At 40.6% G+C, this 19618-nt stretch overlaps 1 protein-coding gene across 2 annotated transcripts in view; it reads right to left on the reverse strand.

The window, feature by feature from the left end:
• The window catches only part of SLC7A6 (solute carrier family 7 member 6), a 29516-nt gene extending 10562 nt beyond the window's left edge, over positions 1–18954 (reverse strand). Inside the window, exons 1-5 of one of the 2 annotated variants that reach the window (XM_064160438.1) lie at positions 18703–18954; positions 11468–12031; positions 7988–8113; positions 6192–6336; positions 3911–4034 (exon numbers count right to left, since the gene is read on the reverse strand). In XM_064160438.1, the coding sequence (XP_064016508.1) occupies positions 3911–4034; positions 6192–6336; positions 7988–8113; positions 11468–11990 (918 nt within the window). In that variant the 5' untranslated portion in view covers positions 11991–12031; positions 18703–18954. Of the gene's footprint in view, positions 1–3910; positions 4035–6191; positions 6337–7987; positions 8114–11467; positions 12032–18466; positions 18485–18702 lie in introns of those variants that run through there. The other variant, XM_064160440.1, reaches the window with a different exon arrangement.
• Positions 18955–19618: the final 664 nt, after the last annotated feature.

The following is a 19618-nucleotide window of genomic DNA, read 5'->3' on the forward strand; positions in this document are numbered from 1 at the left end:
TAATCACCTTTATTCCAACTCTACCAACAATGCTGCAGAGCTCCAAGAAAGATGACAGCCACACAGGACAGCCAACTGTTCACTTCAACAAGGAATCATTTTTTGCTTTTGCAAGCGAGAGAAGCTGCCAAATATTACCTCTCATATTAACTGACTGACTCAAAAAAGACATGACCAAACACAGGAAACAAGTAACAAGCTATGCACTGGCAGCCAACGTGTTCTTTCCTCTCAGAAGATGAAGCAGGCCAAACAGTGCTTGCAGAGTTGGTTGCCCTCCTCACAAAGTACAGTGCTGCTCAGTGACAGAGGACAGTGAGGTAAAATTCCTGACACAAGTCAGCTGTGAAACTTTGACAGCAAACTTTGAGAAAGGAAGCAATTTCCATCCACGTGGTCGGCAACTGTCTCAAGAGCATTTGCAGAACTTCTAAGCTACACAAATTACTTAAAAGAAAAAAACAACAACCTTGAGGTATCATTTATCATTTGTTTCATATCATCCTTTGAAAAGACTTTTTTCATCTTCCAGCCACCAAGATAACATGCAATGGGATGTGCAAAGAAACTACATTTCTTTTACTTAGAACTTTTACTTTCATCACTTGGAAACTGGAAATAGTTTCCCCTTCCCAGCTCAAAGCCTCTTAACTGAAGTGAATAGGAGAAAGCTACTCTATTTCTTCCCAAAATAGCACTAAGGAAAGATTAAAGTTAACTGCTGCTTTACTGCAAGAAAGACTAAAATGCAGAAGCATTTGAACCATGTTTCTCTAGGAAAATCATTATTCTAATCTTCACCCTTTGACTACAAAGGGCAGCAATAAAAATACAGCAATCTCTACCATATACTACATGCAGAGTATGTAGGCAGATCAAAGTGGCTCATTTTCATCAGATTAGGCTTTTTTTGAATGGCTTAATTGTCTCTTCCTTTCTTCATTCATCTACTGACCACAATGCCTTAAGTCTTCTTAAAGATTCCACTGAGGATAAGATTTTCTTATACCACCCAGGGAAACGTCACTATAAAATGCTTACATTCCTTTATTACAGGATGGTTTTCAAGTACAGAACACTGAAGTCATTAACTCTTTCCTCCCACCCATTCACTAGAGAACTATGGCTGCATATTGAGTGTTTAATTAGGACTGCAAATGCATTTTTGAAGCAACTCTGCCAGGTATAGCCATTTGGTTTTGCTTCACATTGCTTAGCACTGGGGCTAAAAGGCACCTTTCAGAACAGGCTAAATTGGAAGACGATCTTCAAGGGCATAACTACTGCATTCTGCTACTACAGTCCCACCACACATAAGCATTCAGTCCACAGGATGTCATCAGAGGTAAAGTAAAATACTCCTGAAGCATGCATAGTCAGGTCCTTGGTGCTAACTGCGCTACTTGACCGCCAGCCTTTCAGAGGCCTGCATGTGATTAGTAGATCAACTAAATGCATATTGGCAATAAAAAGGCATCTTTAATGAGTCATGTGTTAAACATTAAATTTCAGCTGCACTTTCACCTCACCATTCTAAAAGAGACCTAAGTAGGGGTAATCAGAAGACCACCATTTGCCAGCTGGTGAGACATCTCAGCAAAAGTGTCTTTCAGTAGAAAATTACTTAAGTTTTTTAGTGAAAGTGTCTGGCAGTCCTGAGATCTAGTGAAAAGCACAGCTTTAGACTTCAAAAGTGGTTACTTAAGTTCCACTAAAACTAGCACAAGCAAATTCTCTAATAACATTGGAAATCACAACCCTTTTTTTTTCATTCTTCTCCTACTCAGTATCTCTGCATGCAATTAGATTGATCTTTCTTTTTATCTCCTCCGTGTCTGGATGTATCCTTGGCCAGCTCTGAGTATTGTAATTTCATGTAAAATTACACAGAATGGGTATATGCATAAATGTATACACACAGAAAGAAATAAATACATACTCAGTTTTAGTCAAGAACAATCTCGAAGAACAGTTAAGTGTATTTAAATTCATAAAGATTCAGGCCTGGCTTTCACATGTATAGTAAGGTTCAGGCATTGGGCATCTGTTGTCACTCCTTCATCTGGCCATCTACTGCTGCTGCAGTGCTACCACTAGCTGTGTGCAGCATCACAGATGCAACAGGCCCACTCTGAATTATTCCCCAGTCTCCCAGAGCAGATCCATTTTCCCGATCCCATGCACCAAATGGCTGTACAAATCTCTATGCTGGCAGAGGGCAGGAGCATTTGAGTAGGCTTAGACAGAATATGCTTAGCAGATAGGCTAGACTGAAGAATTTCACTGCTGTCAAGGAGTGACATCAAAGAAATAGAAAAACACCCAGTAGAGTGTTGCTTTACAAAAGTCAGGATGCACTGTGGGTTGGGTATTGAATCTTAGTGTTGTCTGGATTAATTAATTTGAAACAAGAATTAAAAATTCACTGGAGGAAGGCATTTTATATGAGATACTAGAGCCTGCAACAGATATAAATATTGATGGAGATTTTATTACTCCTTAGCATCTGCACACTGAAAGTTAAATATTTTCTATCCTTGTCTTGTTTTGTTTGAGTCTGAAAGGTTTTACCAAGGTTTCCCCCATATATTTTCTATTTTCAGCTAAAAAGAAGCAAAGAGCAGAATTATATTTATTTCCAATATATTTTGATATAAACATCTGCATAATTACATTTGAAATAAGTTACAGTCCACATCTAAACTTTCAAAATAGTTTATGGTAAAGTAAATGTAAAGATTTCTCAAATTTCAAAGGAAGCTGAACAAATGCTTTTGTGGAACCATCTGCCTAAATACCCAACACAAGAGTTTGCTGATATGCTAAGCCAATTTTTAATCATAGTAATCCTCTGTGGGAACAGACTGAATACTTCCTTCACTTGGATATATTTAAAACTCTCTGTCCATTGTCTAACTACTTACACTGGGAATCTAAATGGGAGGAAAGCAACTTCTTTTTCTCCAATTTAAACAACCAGAAAGAGGATTAAATTTTCCAAGTGCCAATTCTAAAGGATACAGTAATCAGAACTATCCAATTAATTCACTAGCTACAAGGCAAAAAAACTCAAGCACAAAAAAAAACACCTTCACTTTTGCTTAATGATGAGCTTTAAGTAAAAAACATGTTTTGACCAGCTTTAACTTTAAGAAGCTTATATATATTTTAATTGGATTCATTCTTTTCTCCATGCACAGAAATAATGTATTTCAAAATATGAGAAGTTTTCTGAAATTAATAAAAGGCTGGGAAGGCAGCGATTTAAGTCATTAAAAAGGAGACACAAAGCTAAACTTTGTCAGAGCTGAGCTGCAACACATCCATTCAGGGATGCATGGCACCACTTATTAGCTCAAGAGAATGTGACTCAGTGGAACACTGGCCTGTGTCCTGCTCCAGCTCTCTAAATGCTGTGGGATGAAGGAACGGGGGAGAAAATTACGTACTAATGAGTCTAATTTATCATCTCCTCAAAGTGCACAAGTCTAATCTTTGCAAAAGACATTGACAAGATGCATCTGTGCTCATTTTAATGAATCTGATCATATAGAACCACAGATTTAGTCAGGGTTGGAAGGGAACACAAGGATACTCCAGTTCTAACCCCCTTGCCATGGGCAGGAACACCCAACCCTAGATCAGGCTGGCCAGAGCCTCATCCAGCCTGACCTTAAACACTTCCAGGGATGGGGCCTCAACCACCTCCCTAGGCATCCCATTCCAAGGTCTCATGTGATTTTATTAAATATTATTCTTTATTTATTTGTGACAAGTTGTTCTGTCCTCCTGTTCTGAGTGAAGTACTGGAAGAAAGCAGGGAGTTTTCCTGTTTTGTTCCTCAAAACAAAATGCAGCCCTAAATGGTGAAATGTGAGTAGTGTAGCGTAATACCACACGGTCAACTTACCACTGCTACAGCATCACTAGAAAGAATGGCCTCGACATCCAGCACTGTATAGTAAGCTATATTGGTCAGAATATAGATGACAGTCACAATTGGCATAGACACTGCAATAGCCAGTGGTAAGTTCCTGCAAGAGAAAAAAGAAACCAGACCCACAACACAGAAAAAAAAATCCATTAATAACAGAGTAAACTTATTTGTTTACGTCCTTTACCTTAGACATAAAAGGTATGAAGACAGAATAAAGATTTCAGAATAAGTATCTCTGGAAGGTCTTAGATTCTTTTAAAACTAAACATTCTAATATAAAATTAAAAAAACCTCAACCAAACAAAACCCCCAACTTTTTTGTAATAATGATGTATAAAAAGAGATTTTATGTGACTACTCTTCAAGTACCCTAATTTCAGGGCTTCAGCTCTGTACTAATAGGCTTCTAATTTACACGTTGTAATTTATTTCCTGGCCACATTAATCAGCACAACCAGAATTTGAAGGGGCTGAAGACCACTGCACTCCTCCCTGGTGAATACTTCTAGCAGCTACTTCTGTAGCTGATGCAGGGAGACATACTAAACCAGACCATGATCTCACCTCCACTCATCACTGCACAGGAAAAAAAAAACCACCCTGATCACTCTGCATAACTGTGGAAAGCAGAGGTACAGAAGGCAGATCCAAAGCTACTGCACAGCTGAGAATCCCAGGATACACTGTACCTTACTAGCAACCATGTCTAGAAAGTAGTATTAAAGAAGTCTAGATTAACGTGAGACCATTTCAAACCTCTAGATGTAAACAGGTAAGATTTAAAGCTGAGACAGACTCACAGACACAAGTCTGCAGCTCCATAAGGAGGAAATCTGCAAAGCAGAAGCAGAAGCAAACTTTTAAACTTTAGGTTTGGGCTTTTCTCAGCCTTATTCTTCCCCCAGAGCTTGCAGGAAAAGCAGAACTGAGAGTGTTACACTTGCATTTATCCAGCTTGAACCCAACCACACCATGCTGATGTGGATGAGCATTTGCCATGAACATAGTTTTCAATAACAAACCAACAAAACAAACAGTAGAAAAATTAAAGGCACTTTAGAAGCTTCCTCAAAAATTGCCTGAGGCCCAGAATTCCAGATGGGTCTGCTAGGGAAGCAAAAACCAAAACACACACCACTAATACAAACCAGTAAATTAGTAACTGGGAGTTCCAGTTCTGCTTCCAGGTTGCACACTCACAGTGAGAGATGTGTGAACCTCAGTGTTGAGAAGAAATAGAATTAGAAAACCACGTAGAAATTAATTCAGGAATGCTCTGTAATGCAACAAGCTGAAATGGCATTTTAAGGCCTTTGCATCACCCAAGACAAATGCCAAGAGATTACTTCAAATTTGAAGTTGTGGATCACAACTTTTGGCTGGACAAGCACGGGGGCACTACGAATCAGGTGAATATGAGGAATATTTGAAGGACCAAATGACTGATGTAAACTCAAAATGTACTTCTCATCCATATACATATAACAAATCATTGCAAAACAATTTAAGGAAACACTGTCAACGTGAACTTCAGTCTGACTGAAAATAGCTATTCTTAAAATAGTTACCTACTATTTTATCATTTTAATAAATAACTTTCCTGGTTAAATAAGTGCACAGCATAGAACTCAGGGGTATCAGAACAAAAAAGCAAAAGTAAAAATTAGCCAAACAAAAAAAGGTTTGAGAATTGAAAAGAAACTAAAACAACAATTTCTTCTATTCTTTATCTTTCTGTTGTAGCAATCTGAGCTGTTCCTTATAATATGAAGTAAAAACGATCAAAAGGGATTCTGATTTTTGACACAAAGACATCTGCTTACAGACTGAACACGATCAGTCAAGTCAGGCTTTTAGAGCATCAATTCACGGAACAGAATAACATTCCTAAGTATGAAATCAGAACTACTGCACAGATACTGAGCATGACCTACACCTATGTAATTGTTTCACTGTAATACTAAAACCTATTGTCACAACCAGCAGCAACATCTTGAACCAAAAGCACATCAAGCACTGAATACAGCATCCTACAATCATCTGCACTTACTTATTCCTCCTTCCCCCCACCCCCTTTTCATTTCTAAATGGAGTTTAAAACTATCAAATCTTTGCTAGTGGCTGCCCACACCTTCATAATCTAAGCACAGAGAGGTTCTATTCATTTCTGTAAAAGCTCAGAATTAAATAGCGAGACAGCCATGAAACAAGCAATGTGGGAAGTATCCAGGTTTAGAAAGCTCCAACTCCTTACCTTTCTGGGTTTTTGATCTCTTCTGTTACGTAATTGAGGGTATCCCAACCCGAGTAAGAGAACAAGGCAGAATAGAGTGCAAGGGAAATGTCTCCAATATCCAAAGAGGATCCCTCAAAAGACTTTTCGAAGTGTGATGAATAACCTGCGTGTGGAAGAGGTGCAATGAAAATACAAAAGACTCAGAAACTCTAGTGTCTTCAAGGCAGCTTATTAACCTCTTTTTCCAGTTCTGCTCTCTGCTTCACACAGGAGAATAAGCATGGCATTTAAACTACCAAAAAATATATCTTCTGAGGATGAACACCTTTGCCCACAATAGCACAAGTACAGGAACAGTAAGCTCAAACTGAGCTACAAGCAAGTGGCAATGACAGTACCCAGGCTAAGGGTAGCTTTTCTTTTATAAATATGTTATCACCTGCTCCATCCTGTTACATTTTCACTCATTCAACCCACGTGGAAAACAAAGTTTACAACCAATTTTAGGTATCTATGACAAAAAACCCCCAACCACCTGAAGAGATGACTAAATTTTAGCTATTAAAAACAGAAAACTGAGAACAATTAACAGAACCTAAGATACTGCTATTCTGAGATAGAATTTTGCCAAGAAAAAAAGCGTGTGTTTTTCTGCATCAGTACTTGTGAGACCTCGTACTCTCTTTTGACATTAAACAAGGCAAGGCAAAGCTCGAGTGGCAGCTTTAAATATGCAGAGTATTTCAAATACACAGACACATGGAAACAAGCACAGAAAGCCAAGTTACTCTCTAAATTTGATATACAGTGCCCTGTACTATGTATTCTGAAATGGTTAGGTTTCATCAAAACTGTCCAGGCAAATACTGGAGGTGTCCAAAATATCTTCATTTTTTTCTCTTCCCTATTTTTTTATCCTAATAAAGTGCTGCTATTTCCTTGGCACAGACATCGGCAGAGTAACTCCAGAGTTAGGAACAAACAAAGCAGATAACAACAAGGAAGTCAGTAGTGAAGAAGCTTGGTATCTACAAAACAAGGGATGGGCAGATGTGCTAAGGATTAAACACTCCAGTGTGATGCTCGCATATGTGTATTCTTGCTCCATTCGTACTAATCACCTCGCTCATGGACTTTCAACAATAAGCAGTTAAAGCAAAGGACACCACTTGTCAGAATGCCAGAAAAATACATTTATGGCAGCTTTGAATGCAGGATGATTTTTTACAACTAACACATTCTCTCCAAAGACAAGGCTACGGGCAAAAAGAAGTTCACAATGCCCCTAACTTGTAGGCTCTCTCTCACAGCAACTTTCTAATTCTCAACAGCTCTAACAGAACTCAAGATCTGGGCAAACAAAGAGCTGCTATCCACAAAAACATATTCTTACATATTTATTTTTGCAGTAAGTTACACAAAATTCATTCTGTAAAGGAGAACAAAAAAAAAACCCAGCTGATCTCACTGTAAAGCATTATGTCCCTTACAGCAACTTACAGCTTTCTCTGTTCCCACTGTGTTTTGCTAGCTCTGTATTTTTCTGGTTTCATTTCCTTTATGATTTCATATTGCAGGCTGTAAATTCCACAACATTGCTGAGCAATCACTTACCTTCTCTTACCTAGTTCAAAGTCAAGTGAGATAGGAAAGATACTTATGATATAGTCCCACGATACTGCCCAACACTGGCGCTATTTGTGTCCTCAAAGTGGCTGTATTATTTGATAACACACGGATAGATTTTATAGTCTTTAGACAGTTACTCAGTTGAACTGATAAACACAAACCTTTGCTTTAATTTTATAACTTACCCTGGAATATTTTAACAATTCCAGTTGTAATGATGACAATAAGAGCAATAACTTTAGCATAAGTAAATATATCCTGCACTCGTGTTCCCCATTTAACATAGGCACAATTTATAAATGTCAGAAGACCTAAGGAAAAAAGAAAAATGAAGAGCATTTGAACAATATTCACTCTAATGCCTTTTTCAAATATTTTCAACTATAACACAAACGTACACTTACCTGACATAGTAATATTTATGTTTAACTAAGCAAAATACACTGTGAAAACATACTGGTTTAAACAAAACAGTAGGAAACAGATGTTCTAAACACACTGTTTAAAGAGATGGAAGGAAAAAAAAAATCTTCCCCTTCTCTGATTATACACTTATTTTCCTGTTATCCCTCATCAGCTGAATTCTGTCACTATTCCTGAAGCTAAAGAAACCACTACATTAAATAATTCATTTCAGTGTGTCAGTATTCTGCTCAATGAAAGATTACCTAGAAATTCCCTTAGCGAAGATATAAAAAGAGGAGTTGAAAAGTTTTTGTAGCATTCCTTGCTCCCAACGAGGAATTCAACATTCATGGGGTATGTGCAATACTAAATATGGTCACAGGTGACTCAATCCACTCTCCCAGTTGTACTAAACTCCACTATCAAGTGAGAAGAGATCTGACCAAATAGCATACACTTTACAGCTAATGCAATGGTAATTAGGATATTTAAGAACTGGCAGTAATGAGTATTCTGAGCATATTTCTCCTCTTCTCTAAAAATAAACTAGTGTCAGGCCTATTTCACAAGATGGCAATGGAACTGAAATGAGACTTTCAGATTTCACCAACATTTCGGTAACGGTGGCTAACTAAATTTACTCACATGATCAACTTCCCCATGCTGTTTTCACAGCTCTCAACATTTTGCTTTTGCACTTATTACTTTTTCTTCAAGTGGAGAGCCAGACAACCTCACCCTGTACAGGATTTGGTATCTCCAGTGTTTTTTATTAAGAAAAAATATGCATGAACTAGGATTTTCTTCATGTGGATAATCATTATTGATTCCACCCCAAAGTTTAGATATTTTCTCCAAAGATTTTTTTCTCTAGCTAGTAAAAGAAGCAGTTATATTCTACTGTAGTTTTTATCTCCACACAGCTTTATTGCACTATACACTTTATATATGTACCTAAATAAAAAAACAAGCTTGACTGTCTAAAGGGTAAGGTAGTAGCAAAACAAAATTCAATGAAAATGTGATCAATCTTTTCCTTTCCAATAATAATGAGATTATTAAGATAAAAATTAACTTAGCACAATTACCAAACAGAAAAATGGTAATTTTTAAAAGGCAACAAAAGAAAGGTAATACTCTCAAAAGTATGGCACTAGCATACCATACAGCTTGGGCAAGTGGAATAGCTGAAGGAGATTCCACTGAGCTTGGCAAGATGATGGGAAAAAAACCCAGTGGTATCGAATTTCAGAAGTCAGAACTGCTGCAGCTCCCAGAGAGCCCTCAGGAAAAAACAGCTCTGCTTCTCAGTATCAATGATCAGCATTATCTAGAGGGTATTTGCTCGTAGGGCTTTTATTTCAGCCTTTTTTTTCCCAATAGCAACATTCATTGGGAGTAGTTAAAATCAACTTCTTTTAGTGACTTAGTCTCTGCTTCAAATTGTCTCCTACATTTTAAAAGGAAACCAAAATCAAAGATTATCAAGAATCTTTCCTTCACTAAAACCATTCTCTTCTATTTCCTTTGAACTTAAACTTCCTGAGAAGATCAGTGGCACCAGATGCTACCCACTGCCAAAATGATTGACAAAGCAATGCTGTGTAACACTAAGACTGATCTCACATTAGACCTAGTATTGTTCCCAGTACAAATTTAAAAAGAACAAACATATACCCCACAACAAGCCCACCTGTTCTCATCTACAGTCCGTACTAACCAGCTCTGTATCCAGAGCTAAGAGTCCTGTCAGGCCAGGGAGGAGTGTAGATTGTAACATAAAACGAAGCTGTAAAGCAGAGGAGTGAGTCTGGGACACTCAGAGCAGGGCAGAGCAAGCGCTTAAATCATAAAATTACTGTTAAAGTTGTACCATCTGTGTGAGAGTGAGCTTGCTGTCACATGTCCCCTCTAAAGAAAAAGCTGCTAAATTTCCTCCTAGCAGCAAGGGCACAGGATTGTCACACTGTTTTTCTACATCTCCTATTGCATCACTTTGTCTTAATTTCTTGCTTTTTGCTGAACTGCCTTTTAGAAGGGCTAATTCCCCTCAGATGCAAGATACCTTAAATGGAAAAGCAGATTCTCCCTGAATCTCTGCCAGAGTACCTGGAGATGGTTGCTGTTCGAGGAATGTGAGCGTGACATTACAGGTCCTTCATTTCTTCCCTGAAGTTGTCACAACACAATGTGGACGCACATTTGGAAGAGAATGAGGGAGACTCAGGGAATAGAACTGAGTAAGCTTACAGATGGTTTGGGAGAAGTTTGTGATTATTCTTCCCACTACCTGGACCAGCACATTAGTGCTTTTCCAACAGTAACAAATTAATTTACTGAAGTGGAAAGGGAAGCTGAAGTGCTCACAGCTAGTTACAGAGGTCAAATTTCTGTTGCACAAGCTACTTGCTGTCTTTGTGCTTCCCATAATCTAGTCCTACACAGACAACTGCAGTAAGGAACAATTGAGCTATTTCAACAAACTCCCTGTTGCCTCAAAAAGGAAGCAGCAAGGAGCAGCACATTTCCCTGCAGCACAGCATTGGCAGTAAAAAGATCAAGCTCTATATATCAACTTCAGTATAACAGGAATGGCATCTCCACAGCTCATAGTGACTGATCACTGTGGGACAAAGGGTTGCCATACAGATTCCTTGAAGTGTATTTTTCACTCTTTACCAGAAATGCAATATAAACATCTTTAAATAGGAAATACCTAAAATGGAATAAGACACACAGAGTACAATCATACTGTTTCATTCTCTTGATACAGAGCTTTGCAGCTTTATGACAGGTACTTTTGTACTGACATTAATTGGAAGCATAAAGAATATTCTTGAATGATCTCTTGACAACCTTCTAGAGTAATTATGTAGGCATCTTAACATTGACAAGCCATCATAAAATAAGTTACATTAAACTTGTAGCATAATAGCTGTTTTGCTATAACTCTTAGACCACACCAAAATTATCTTTGATTTAATATACCTGAGGTGGGGGAGAAAAAACCCTTCCCTCCCCTCCATTTTAGCCATGCAAGGAAACTTGGAAGAGTTAAATCCCTTGTTCTGCTTCTGAAGGAGAAAAGGAAATTCACTGACTATCTGCAAGTTATTCATGTGCTGGAAATTCTTCTCCCCATTCTAACTCAAACCATAGCTGATTCAGTAGGCAACAACCCTGGGAGTTGGTAGGATTTGTTTTAATAAAACTTAACCATGGATATAAAATTACCATAGTGAACTCCAAGAAATACTTACATTCACAAGCAGCTGCTATGAGACGGCAAGCCAAGTACGGAGGGTCACAAGAAGGGAAGAAAGGTTGAACTATGTAGTTAGCAAAGGTGATGGCAATAATGGCCTGACTAGTAGGCTCAACAATTAAGAGTGAGGTCCACAAACGAATAAAAGCAATGAAGCTTCCAAAAGACTCCAAGATATATGCATAGCTGGCTCCTGACTTTGTAATAGTGGTTCCAAGTTCAGCATAGCAGAGGGCTCCAAAGACTGAAAAAATTCCTCCAATTGCCCAAATTACTAAAGACAATCCATAAGATTTGCTGTAGATGAGAACTCCTTTGGGAGAGACAAAGATACCTGAACCAATCATATTGCCTACTATGAGGCTTATCCCATTTACCAAAGATATTTCTTTCTTCAGTTGCATTGTATTTTGTTTTTCCTGTGTTTCACAGCTTGAATCTGTCCTGTCTGGCTTATTGACGGGGCTGTATTCAGCCAGTGAACTATTTGACTTCATACAATTTGTCCTTTCTTCCATTGTGGCAAGACTGTGAATTCTCCACGACTCCAAAACACAATCTAAAACAAAATAAAGACAGCTGAAATATGTTTTTTAATCCCAGGACTTTCTTGACAAATCTTCTTTCCACCTTTCAACCCGATGATTTACAAATGGAGAAATTCCCTCTTGTTGCTTCATACGTTTTCTTGCACAAAGGAAAATCCATGCATGCTTAAAATGAACAGAAAAAAAAACCCAGCCCCCACAGAGCACAAGACAAATTCCAATATAATTTAAGCTGGGAAAGGGACTTCTGCCTTTAGGAAAACAACAAGCAACCAAAACTGAAGGAAGGACATAATTAAAGGATTCCAATGCTGAGAAGGAAGAAAGAACAAATAGAAGCAAAGTGATGTGATATAGAAAAGGCAAGCACCCTAAGACCAAGCTGGAAGTTCTAAGCATGAACATAGATTTATTGCAGCACTAAAAAGACTAATCAAATTATTCTACTGACTTATGAGTGATCTAATATCAGGGTCACACATATTATTAATGCAGTGAGGGCTCTTGCTAAGGCAATATGAAGAGATACTTACTCCAGAATCTCCTTGATCCAGCTCTTGCGTTTTCACTGACAGTTTGCTCCCTCCCTAAATCTATCCCCAGTTCAATTACCCCATTTCTTGGGAGTTATCTAAGAGTACAGGCTGCACATGAAAAAACCCACAGCAGTTTCAATCCAAGTACCTCATGAGCATCTGTACTAAAAACACAGACACAAAATGAACTTTTTCCTCTGCTTCAAAATTGACTATTTGTAAAAGGCTTATCTTCTCCTCAAGTCTCCAGGATATTCTCCTATGATTTCCAACAGCAAGTTACTGCTAGTAACACTTATTAGCACAATAACATACTGATAATTAGCAGCAATTCTGAGTAAAGCCCATTTTACAGAAGTTCAAGAAAGAAATAATGGAGAAACAGCCTTGTATTGAAATCACCTTCAATGGCAAGTGTACCTTTGATAACTTAGGTCATCAGCTGCATAAAGAACAGGCCCCATATAATTACTAGAAAGCACTGCTATTCACTTGTCCTGCTCTTCTTTAAACCCCTTGAACTATATCCCATGGAACAGAAAAATTAAAACCTCTGGGTCAGCTAGAAGAGAGCAGCTGACCTAGCCAGGCAGGGGAAAAAACAGGCTTTGTGCTTTTTTGTGGTAACAGGAATCTCACAAAAGGTTTTGTTATTCCAACAATAAACTTGTCAACTAAGCCTGGGGATGCTGAGGGATGAAAAGCTGGACGTGAGCCGTCACTGTGCGCTCACAGCTCGGACCCAGTTGTGTCCTGGGCTGCATCTCCAGCAGCATGGGCAGCAGGTGGAGGGAGGGAATTCTGCCCCTCCACTCATCTCTGCTGAGACACCACCTTGCAGTGCTCAGGCCAGCTCCAGAGTCCTCAGCATAGGAGAGTCATAGGCCTGTTGGAAAGGGGCCAGAAGAGGCCACAGCAATGATGAGAGGGCTGAAAGCCCTCTGCTGTGAGACCAGACTGAAGAGAGTGGGGGTTCTTCGACCTGCAGAAGTCTCCAGGGAGACTTTATTTTGGCCTTCCTGTACTTAAAAGAGGCCAAAAAGAAAGATGGGGACAATCTTTTGAGCTGGGCCTACTGTGACAGGACAAAGGGTGACAGGTTCAAACTAAAAGAGAGAGCTCAGACTAGACAGAAGGAATAATTTTTTTTTTTTTTTTTTTTTTTTTTTTTTTACTGTAAAGGTGGTGAGGTCCTGGCCCAGGTTGCCCAGACAGTCAGTAGATGACCCATTCCTGGAACCATTCCCTTCCAGGTCAGATTGTTTGGAGCTCCGAGCAATCTACTCTAGTTGCAGGTGTCCCAGCTGACTGCAGGGCAGGTGGACTAGATGACCTTGGTCCCTTCCAACCTAAAGCATTCCACAACTCTACGAAAAACTCTCAATATGGGGATTCTGAAGGGTCAGTATGCAACCACCCAAACCAGGAATGTATTTGTGGATCTAGTAACATACAGAAGCTTCGCTCATGCAGTTAGAGGCACTTCCTTCTGGAGGGAAGACTTATTAATCATACTCTATTACAAAGGCAGCACTAATATATTACTGTACAGAAAAAAATCTGGCTTGATATCCATGAACTTAAACAGCTGCAAAGATGTCAGTGTGATAAAGATTATTTTCCATCAATTAAAAAGTAGCCTTTACTAAGACAGGGTACAAATAATTTACTGAAACACATTACATCATTCACCTCCAACTCATCAATCATTCAGCTTTTTCCATATTAAAATAAAGACTGTGTGCTTTCAAAAAAAATCCAAAATGAGATCCTCAATCTGTTTAGTCATCTGCCTTCTGACTTATTTCCTTCCTCAATATTTCAAAGAAATACTTCAAAGATGATTAACTACTAAATAATTTTATTATAAATGCAAGTCAACACCTTATCTAGTACCATACATACAATCACAAACCATCAAATATCATACTTTTAATTAGACTAATTTTTTTCAATATTTCTGAAATAGCAAAGTTTAATTTCTGAACTTAAAAGTTTCAATGTTATAATGAAGCATCTCCAACAAAATTAATCAGGACAGAATCAGCCACACACTGTGTACAGGTAAGTGTGCCTAAAACTGCAAAGAAAAGTAAAATCAAATTCATCTCACCAGGTGTTACCAGTTCTTCTTGTTATTTACTCTTCCACCTATCTTGTGCCAAATTCAGCTGCAACCACATATTGGCAGAGTTCCTGTTACCAGTATAGCAGAGTTAAGCCTTCAAAAACACGTGGCCTATGAGCTTGTAACATGTTTGGCTTGTTTACACAACAGAAGTTGACTTTTTACTGTGTAACTGAACATACATTTTTATAATACTCAATTTCAAATATGATGCAGTCATCACAAAGCATAAATGTGTAAACCACCAGGACAAACAATCAAAGCATAAGTTTTCATGACTAGCTTGACTATAAGTGGATTTAAAGAACCCTTGTGACCCATGAAAATAGCATTCAGCTCCAAATTGAGTCTTTTTATTTCTATTTTGATGCAGACAGGACACTAGATGCAAATGTACTCCAGAAGGCAAATCACTCTGAACAAGTCTCAGTGAAAAAAAAGTAAGAATGCTACAGTTGTTACTAGGACATTCAACTGCCAATCTGAAAATACACCATGTTCATTCTCAGCCCTTCCAGATACAGGACAAAACTGAGTAATACATTGTGAACTGATGGATGCAAGCCATCATTTTGGTGATAACCACACAGCTTTACAATTTATTGCTCCACATACCCTAATCATCATTCTCATTCCTTCCTGGAATACCTTTCAAAGTACAGCTTGCTCAGAAGAATAAACATTACTTTGAATATTCAGGCTTTTTGATGATTTGATTTTAAAGTAACTCAATCATTCAAATTAAGTCAGATCTGCAGTTTTGCACTGTCACCTTGATTTACCTCATGGTCTGAAGTTCAGAGGTACGTTCAATTACCAAGACCTAAAGACCCTGCCACTGTTCAAGTGCCTCCTCCTTAACAAGTAGCACCTGATTGCAGTTTTATCCAACGTCGTTATTCATGACCTTGACTGTTTCCTGCTCTACTTTCCCTAGGAAAGAATAATCACACTCTCAGTGCAGCTTGTTTTGTCCTCCTATACTTTTTCTTCCTCTCCGAGTCTGCCTTTGTTATTCCCAACATCAGGTATCTGCTGACAAGATTTGCATGAAGGTGTGTTTGTGCCACAAATGCCTCACTCAAGATCTGGCATTTCATCTTCCTCTCTGACTTTGTTTGGTTTATCTCCTTAAAGCCTTCAGGGCAGGAACTGCTTACTTGCCTGAGTAGTGTGTCTTACTACACCACCTCTCTAACAAACAAGTTTTTTCCTACAAGCACTTCACTTAATCTTAACTGGAACTAAACTCAGCAGCTTTGACCAGCTGGAAAAGGCTGCAAATGAAGAAGCAGAGCAGATACTAGAGAAAATAGTATAGTGAAACCACTACATATAGTAAAAAAACATGATCCTGTCGCAAGACCATTACTTATGTGGAAACAGAAGACAGGCTTGGAAGAGAAGAGCCAAATATGAAGAGTATTTATTTTCTAACATAAACCAAGCCTGTAACAGCGCAGCTAAAACCACTCTCACAACAGCCTCTAATGCTGCCAAAGCCTTGCCACAGAACTGCAATGGCTAATGGAGGCTTATGCCTTCACATAAGCTAACACATGGATTTCCTCATCACTCACTCACCCTTGTGCAATACTAGTCTTCAACTCTTTTTTTTCTTTCTGCTGATGGTTGCAGCTGTGGAGAATCTTTTTGCTGATATGCCCAAGATTCCTCCCCCCACCCTGAAATGACACTGCTGTTGATACAGAAAGCTTTGATATGAAATCAGGACAGAGTGACCTGTAAGTAGGATCACTTCATTGTCTCACCAAAAATAAGGCCTGATAAGGCCTCTCACATTTTGGCCATGTACCAAAGAAGCAAGTCAAGGTTAACATGCAGTTACCAAAGTACTAACATCACACTGGAGGGTGGCCCTTCCTTTAAGCAGAGAAAGGGGAACTATCTGCCAACTTTCCCTCTATCCTACTGAGCAGGACAGCAGCTGACCTCTCATTTGTTCAACCTAGGATGAACATGCAAGTGGGTTTAATGACCAATATGAAATACCAAACTGCTAATAATCTTACAATACCCACTTACTAGCAGGTTCTTGCCTCCATCTCCACAGTGGTCTTAACTGCATAAAACAGCTCTTGTTGTAACACAGCTTTATATACCTATTTTGTCTATTCACATATACCAGCTGTAAAACTCCTGTTTCTGAACACAGTGATGGGCCCTTCAGTAAGAGTAAAGATTCTCCTACAGAAGCCAACAGCATGAGAGTCTTTGGAAGTCATGCACCAGCAAAACAAAGGTATGCCCCAGAAACGCCTAGCCCTGACAGTGCATATGTTTAGGCACCTCAGTATGAACATTTCAGTGGGAAAGGCTTAGACTGTGTCTAGTATGTGTTTTTCTTGTTTCTGTGGAGAGAAGAATCACTTCCCTGCCATACATACAGTCAGCAGACAGGAAGCCCTTGCAACAAAAAACAACTTCCAATGTAAAGATCTGATCTCCTCCACCAAGACTTTTGTGCTCACACATGCAAACACACCATCTTTACAAGTATAAACACCAGCATAAACCTTTGATGAAATAGATTTAGTTGCTACACCCAATTTAAAAAAGGCCAAGGTGTGTTTACTATCTAAAAAGGTATGAAAGAGAAGTTACTATGTCAACGGTTCATTTGATAAGAGTATCAGTGATAGCAGCTAAGTTCTGACTATAAACACCAGTGACACTACTGCACGAGAGACGTTCACCAAATACACACTGTCCACATGTTGGGACAAATAAGACTATGAACATTAAAAAAGCAAAACACCTATCATCAGCTCACAGATATTCAGCTACAGTGTCTGAGAAACTTCTCAAGTACCAGTCCTAGAAAGATCCACCTCAGGAATATTACTCCAGATTTGAAATAAAGTCACTTTAAAGGTAGGGAACTGTGCTAAGTACAAGTTGAAAACAACATGCCACTATATCCTTCACACTTCTAATTTATTTTTATATTTCCAAGGCAAAAAAATAGAAGCAAGTTCGCAAATAGGGACTTAGTGGCAGACAAGTCTTGATTTAGCCAGAAGTGAGGTTAGGAGGACATGAGGAAGCTGCAAGGAGGGCAACATCAGGTGAAATTCGCACAATAACTCCCAGGTAGACACAGAGTGGACAATAACAGAGTTTGTTAAACAAATTTATCTTACTTTTTGCGCTGGGGCACCCAACTGGAAAGCTCTCAAAGGAGGGAAAGGGAACGCCAGGAGGCACATGCTTACCTACAAATCTATACCCATGTGTGCTCTTCAGCCATAACTCACCGTCACGCCTACTCAGATGGCATTTCACTTCAAAAGCACATAAACGATCAAAATCATTACCAAATGCCAGTAAGCAAAGCCATGCTCGCCTGAGGGGATCTCTAACCTCGCTCCAGTTCCCTCCCACAGCCAGGGTAACAGAGCAGTTAGAAATTGCATGCACCCATCAAAAACCATCCTGTTACAAACCAACCTGAGCACCAACCCCTCTACCTGCCTGCTGCCAAGCTAAACAAAACACGTGGCTCCAAAAAAACACCCTCACGTCGGGATGTGAACATATTTCACGCCTCTTCAACAGCCCCGGGAAGGCAAAGGCTATCCCGAGAGGCGGACGCCTCAGCCCCGATGCGTGAGGCGGCAGCGGCAGCGGCAGCACCAGCCGCCGTCGCCGCCGCCCTCTCAGGGCTATCAGGAATGAGGTACCCGCAGGTGTCTGCCGCTGAAGCACCCTTTTAAAAACACATAAACACACGGCGTTAGTCGCACCGCCACCCCTCACACCTGCAGCCGGCCCGGTTAGCCGAGGCCACCAGCTCCCGGATGCTGCAGGGGAGGCGACGGCGCGGAGAGGAGCCGGAAACCTCCGCCTGCACCGCAGAGCTGCTAGCCGCCCCGGCAGCCTCCCCCCGTTTAGCTCCGTCCCCTCACCAAGGTGGGAGGGGAGCCCGCCATTCGCCGCGGTGCTGGCCCCCAAGTCAGCTGCCCGCCGGCTGTAGCGGCACGGCCGCCCACGTTACCTCCGCTCTCGCCGGCAGTGCCGCCGCCTGTCCCCGGGATGCTCGCTCCTTGCCGCACGACACGTGATGGCGGCCGCCCCGCCCCGCAGCCCCAGGCCCGCCGCGGCCGCCGTCACCTCCCCGGCAGGAAACTGCCGCTGCCTGAGGGAAGCTGCCTCGGGCCCAGTCTCCAGCCCGGCAAGCGCGGGTTTACCTCAGCCGCGCCGCGCCCTGTGCGTAAGGAGGGCTGCGAGTCCTGGCTGTCACTCCCCCCACGCCCTGGCTGGCCCGGAACCGTCCCTGCCCTTTTCCTCAGGCACAAGATGGAGAAGAGGCTTATCTCTGGCGGTACAAAACTGGCGCCTTTTCCCAGCCTGTGGGCTCGCTGCCTGCCCGGCGGCTGCCGCAGGTGGAGGTAGGCCCTGCCCTCACGCCGAGATCTCTGAGCAGAGGTGGGAGCCTTGGGGACACGGAGCTTCTCTCTCTGAAACCCTGGGGAGCAGCATGGCAAACAGTCACACGCACGTGGGTTTGCACACAAACGAGGGTCCTAAGAGGGTCAAAACACCCAAATCTGCTGCTGTTTTCGGTACGATTACTAGGTGGCAAGCAGCAGCCACAGTGGATATGGAAATATAAAGGGAACCCCTACAACGCTACTCTAAGTGTGTGCCTGCCTTCAAAAGGGACACAACCACACCCAAAGCCTGACTCCCAATACCTCTATCTAGTGGATCTGTCAGATTTGTGATTGAATACTCTGCAGGATCTGAAAATAGTCGTGACTAAGTGATTTGCCATTCAGTACTTATCTGGGGTAGCATAAGGGAGGCTTTCTTCTTCGCTGTGCTCTAGCAGATTAATAGTTGCAGCATGTCTAAGCCAACGAACTTCAGGCTACAGCCTCTTCTCAATGCTCTTTTGCTGCCCTTTTTGC

The sequence above is a fragment of the Pogoniulus pusillus genome, chromosome 20, assembly GCF_015220805.1.
Source record: "Pogoniulus pusillus isolate bPogPus1 chromosome 20, bPogPus1.pri, whole genome shotgun sequence".
Taxonomy (NCBI): domain Eukaryota; kingdom Metazoa; phylum Chordata; class Aves; order Piciformes; family Lybiidae; genus Pogoniulus; species Pogoniulus pusillus.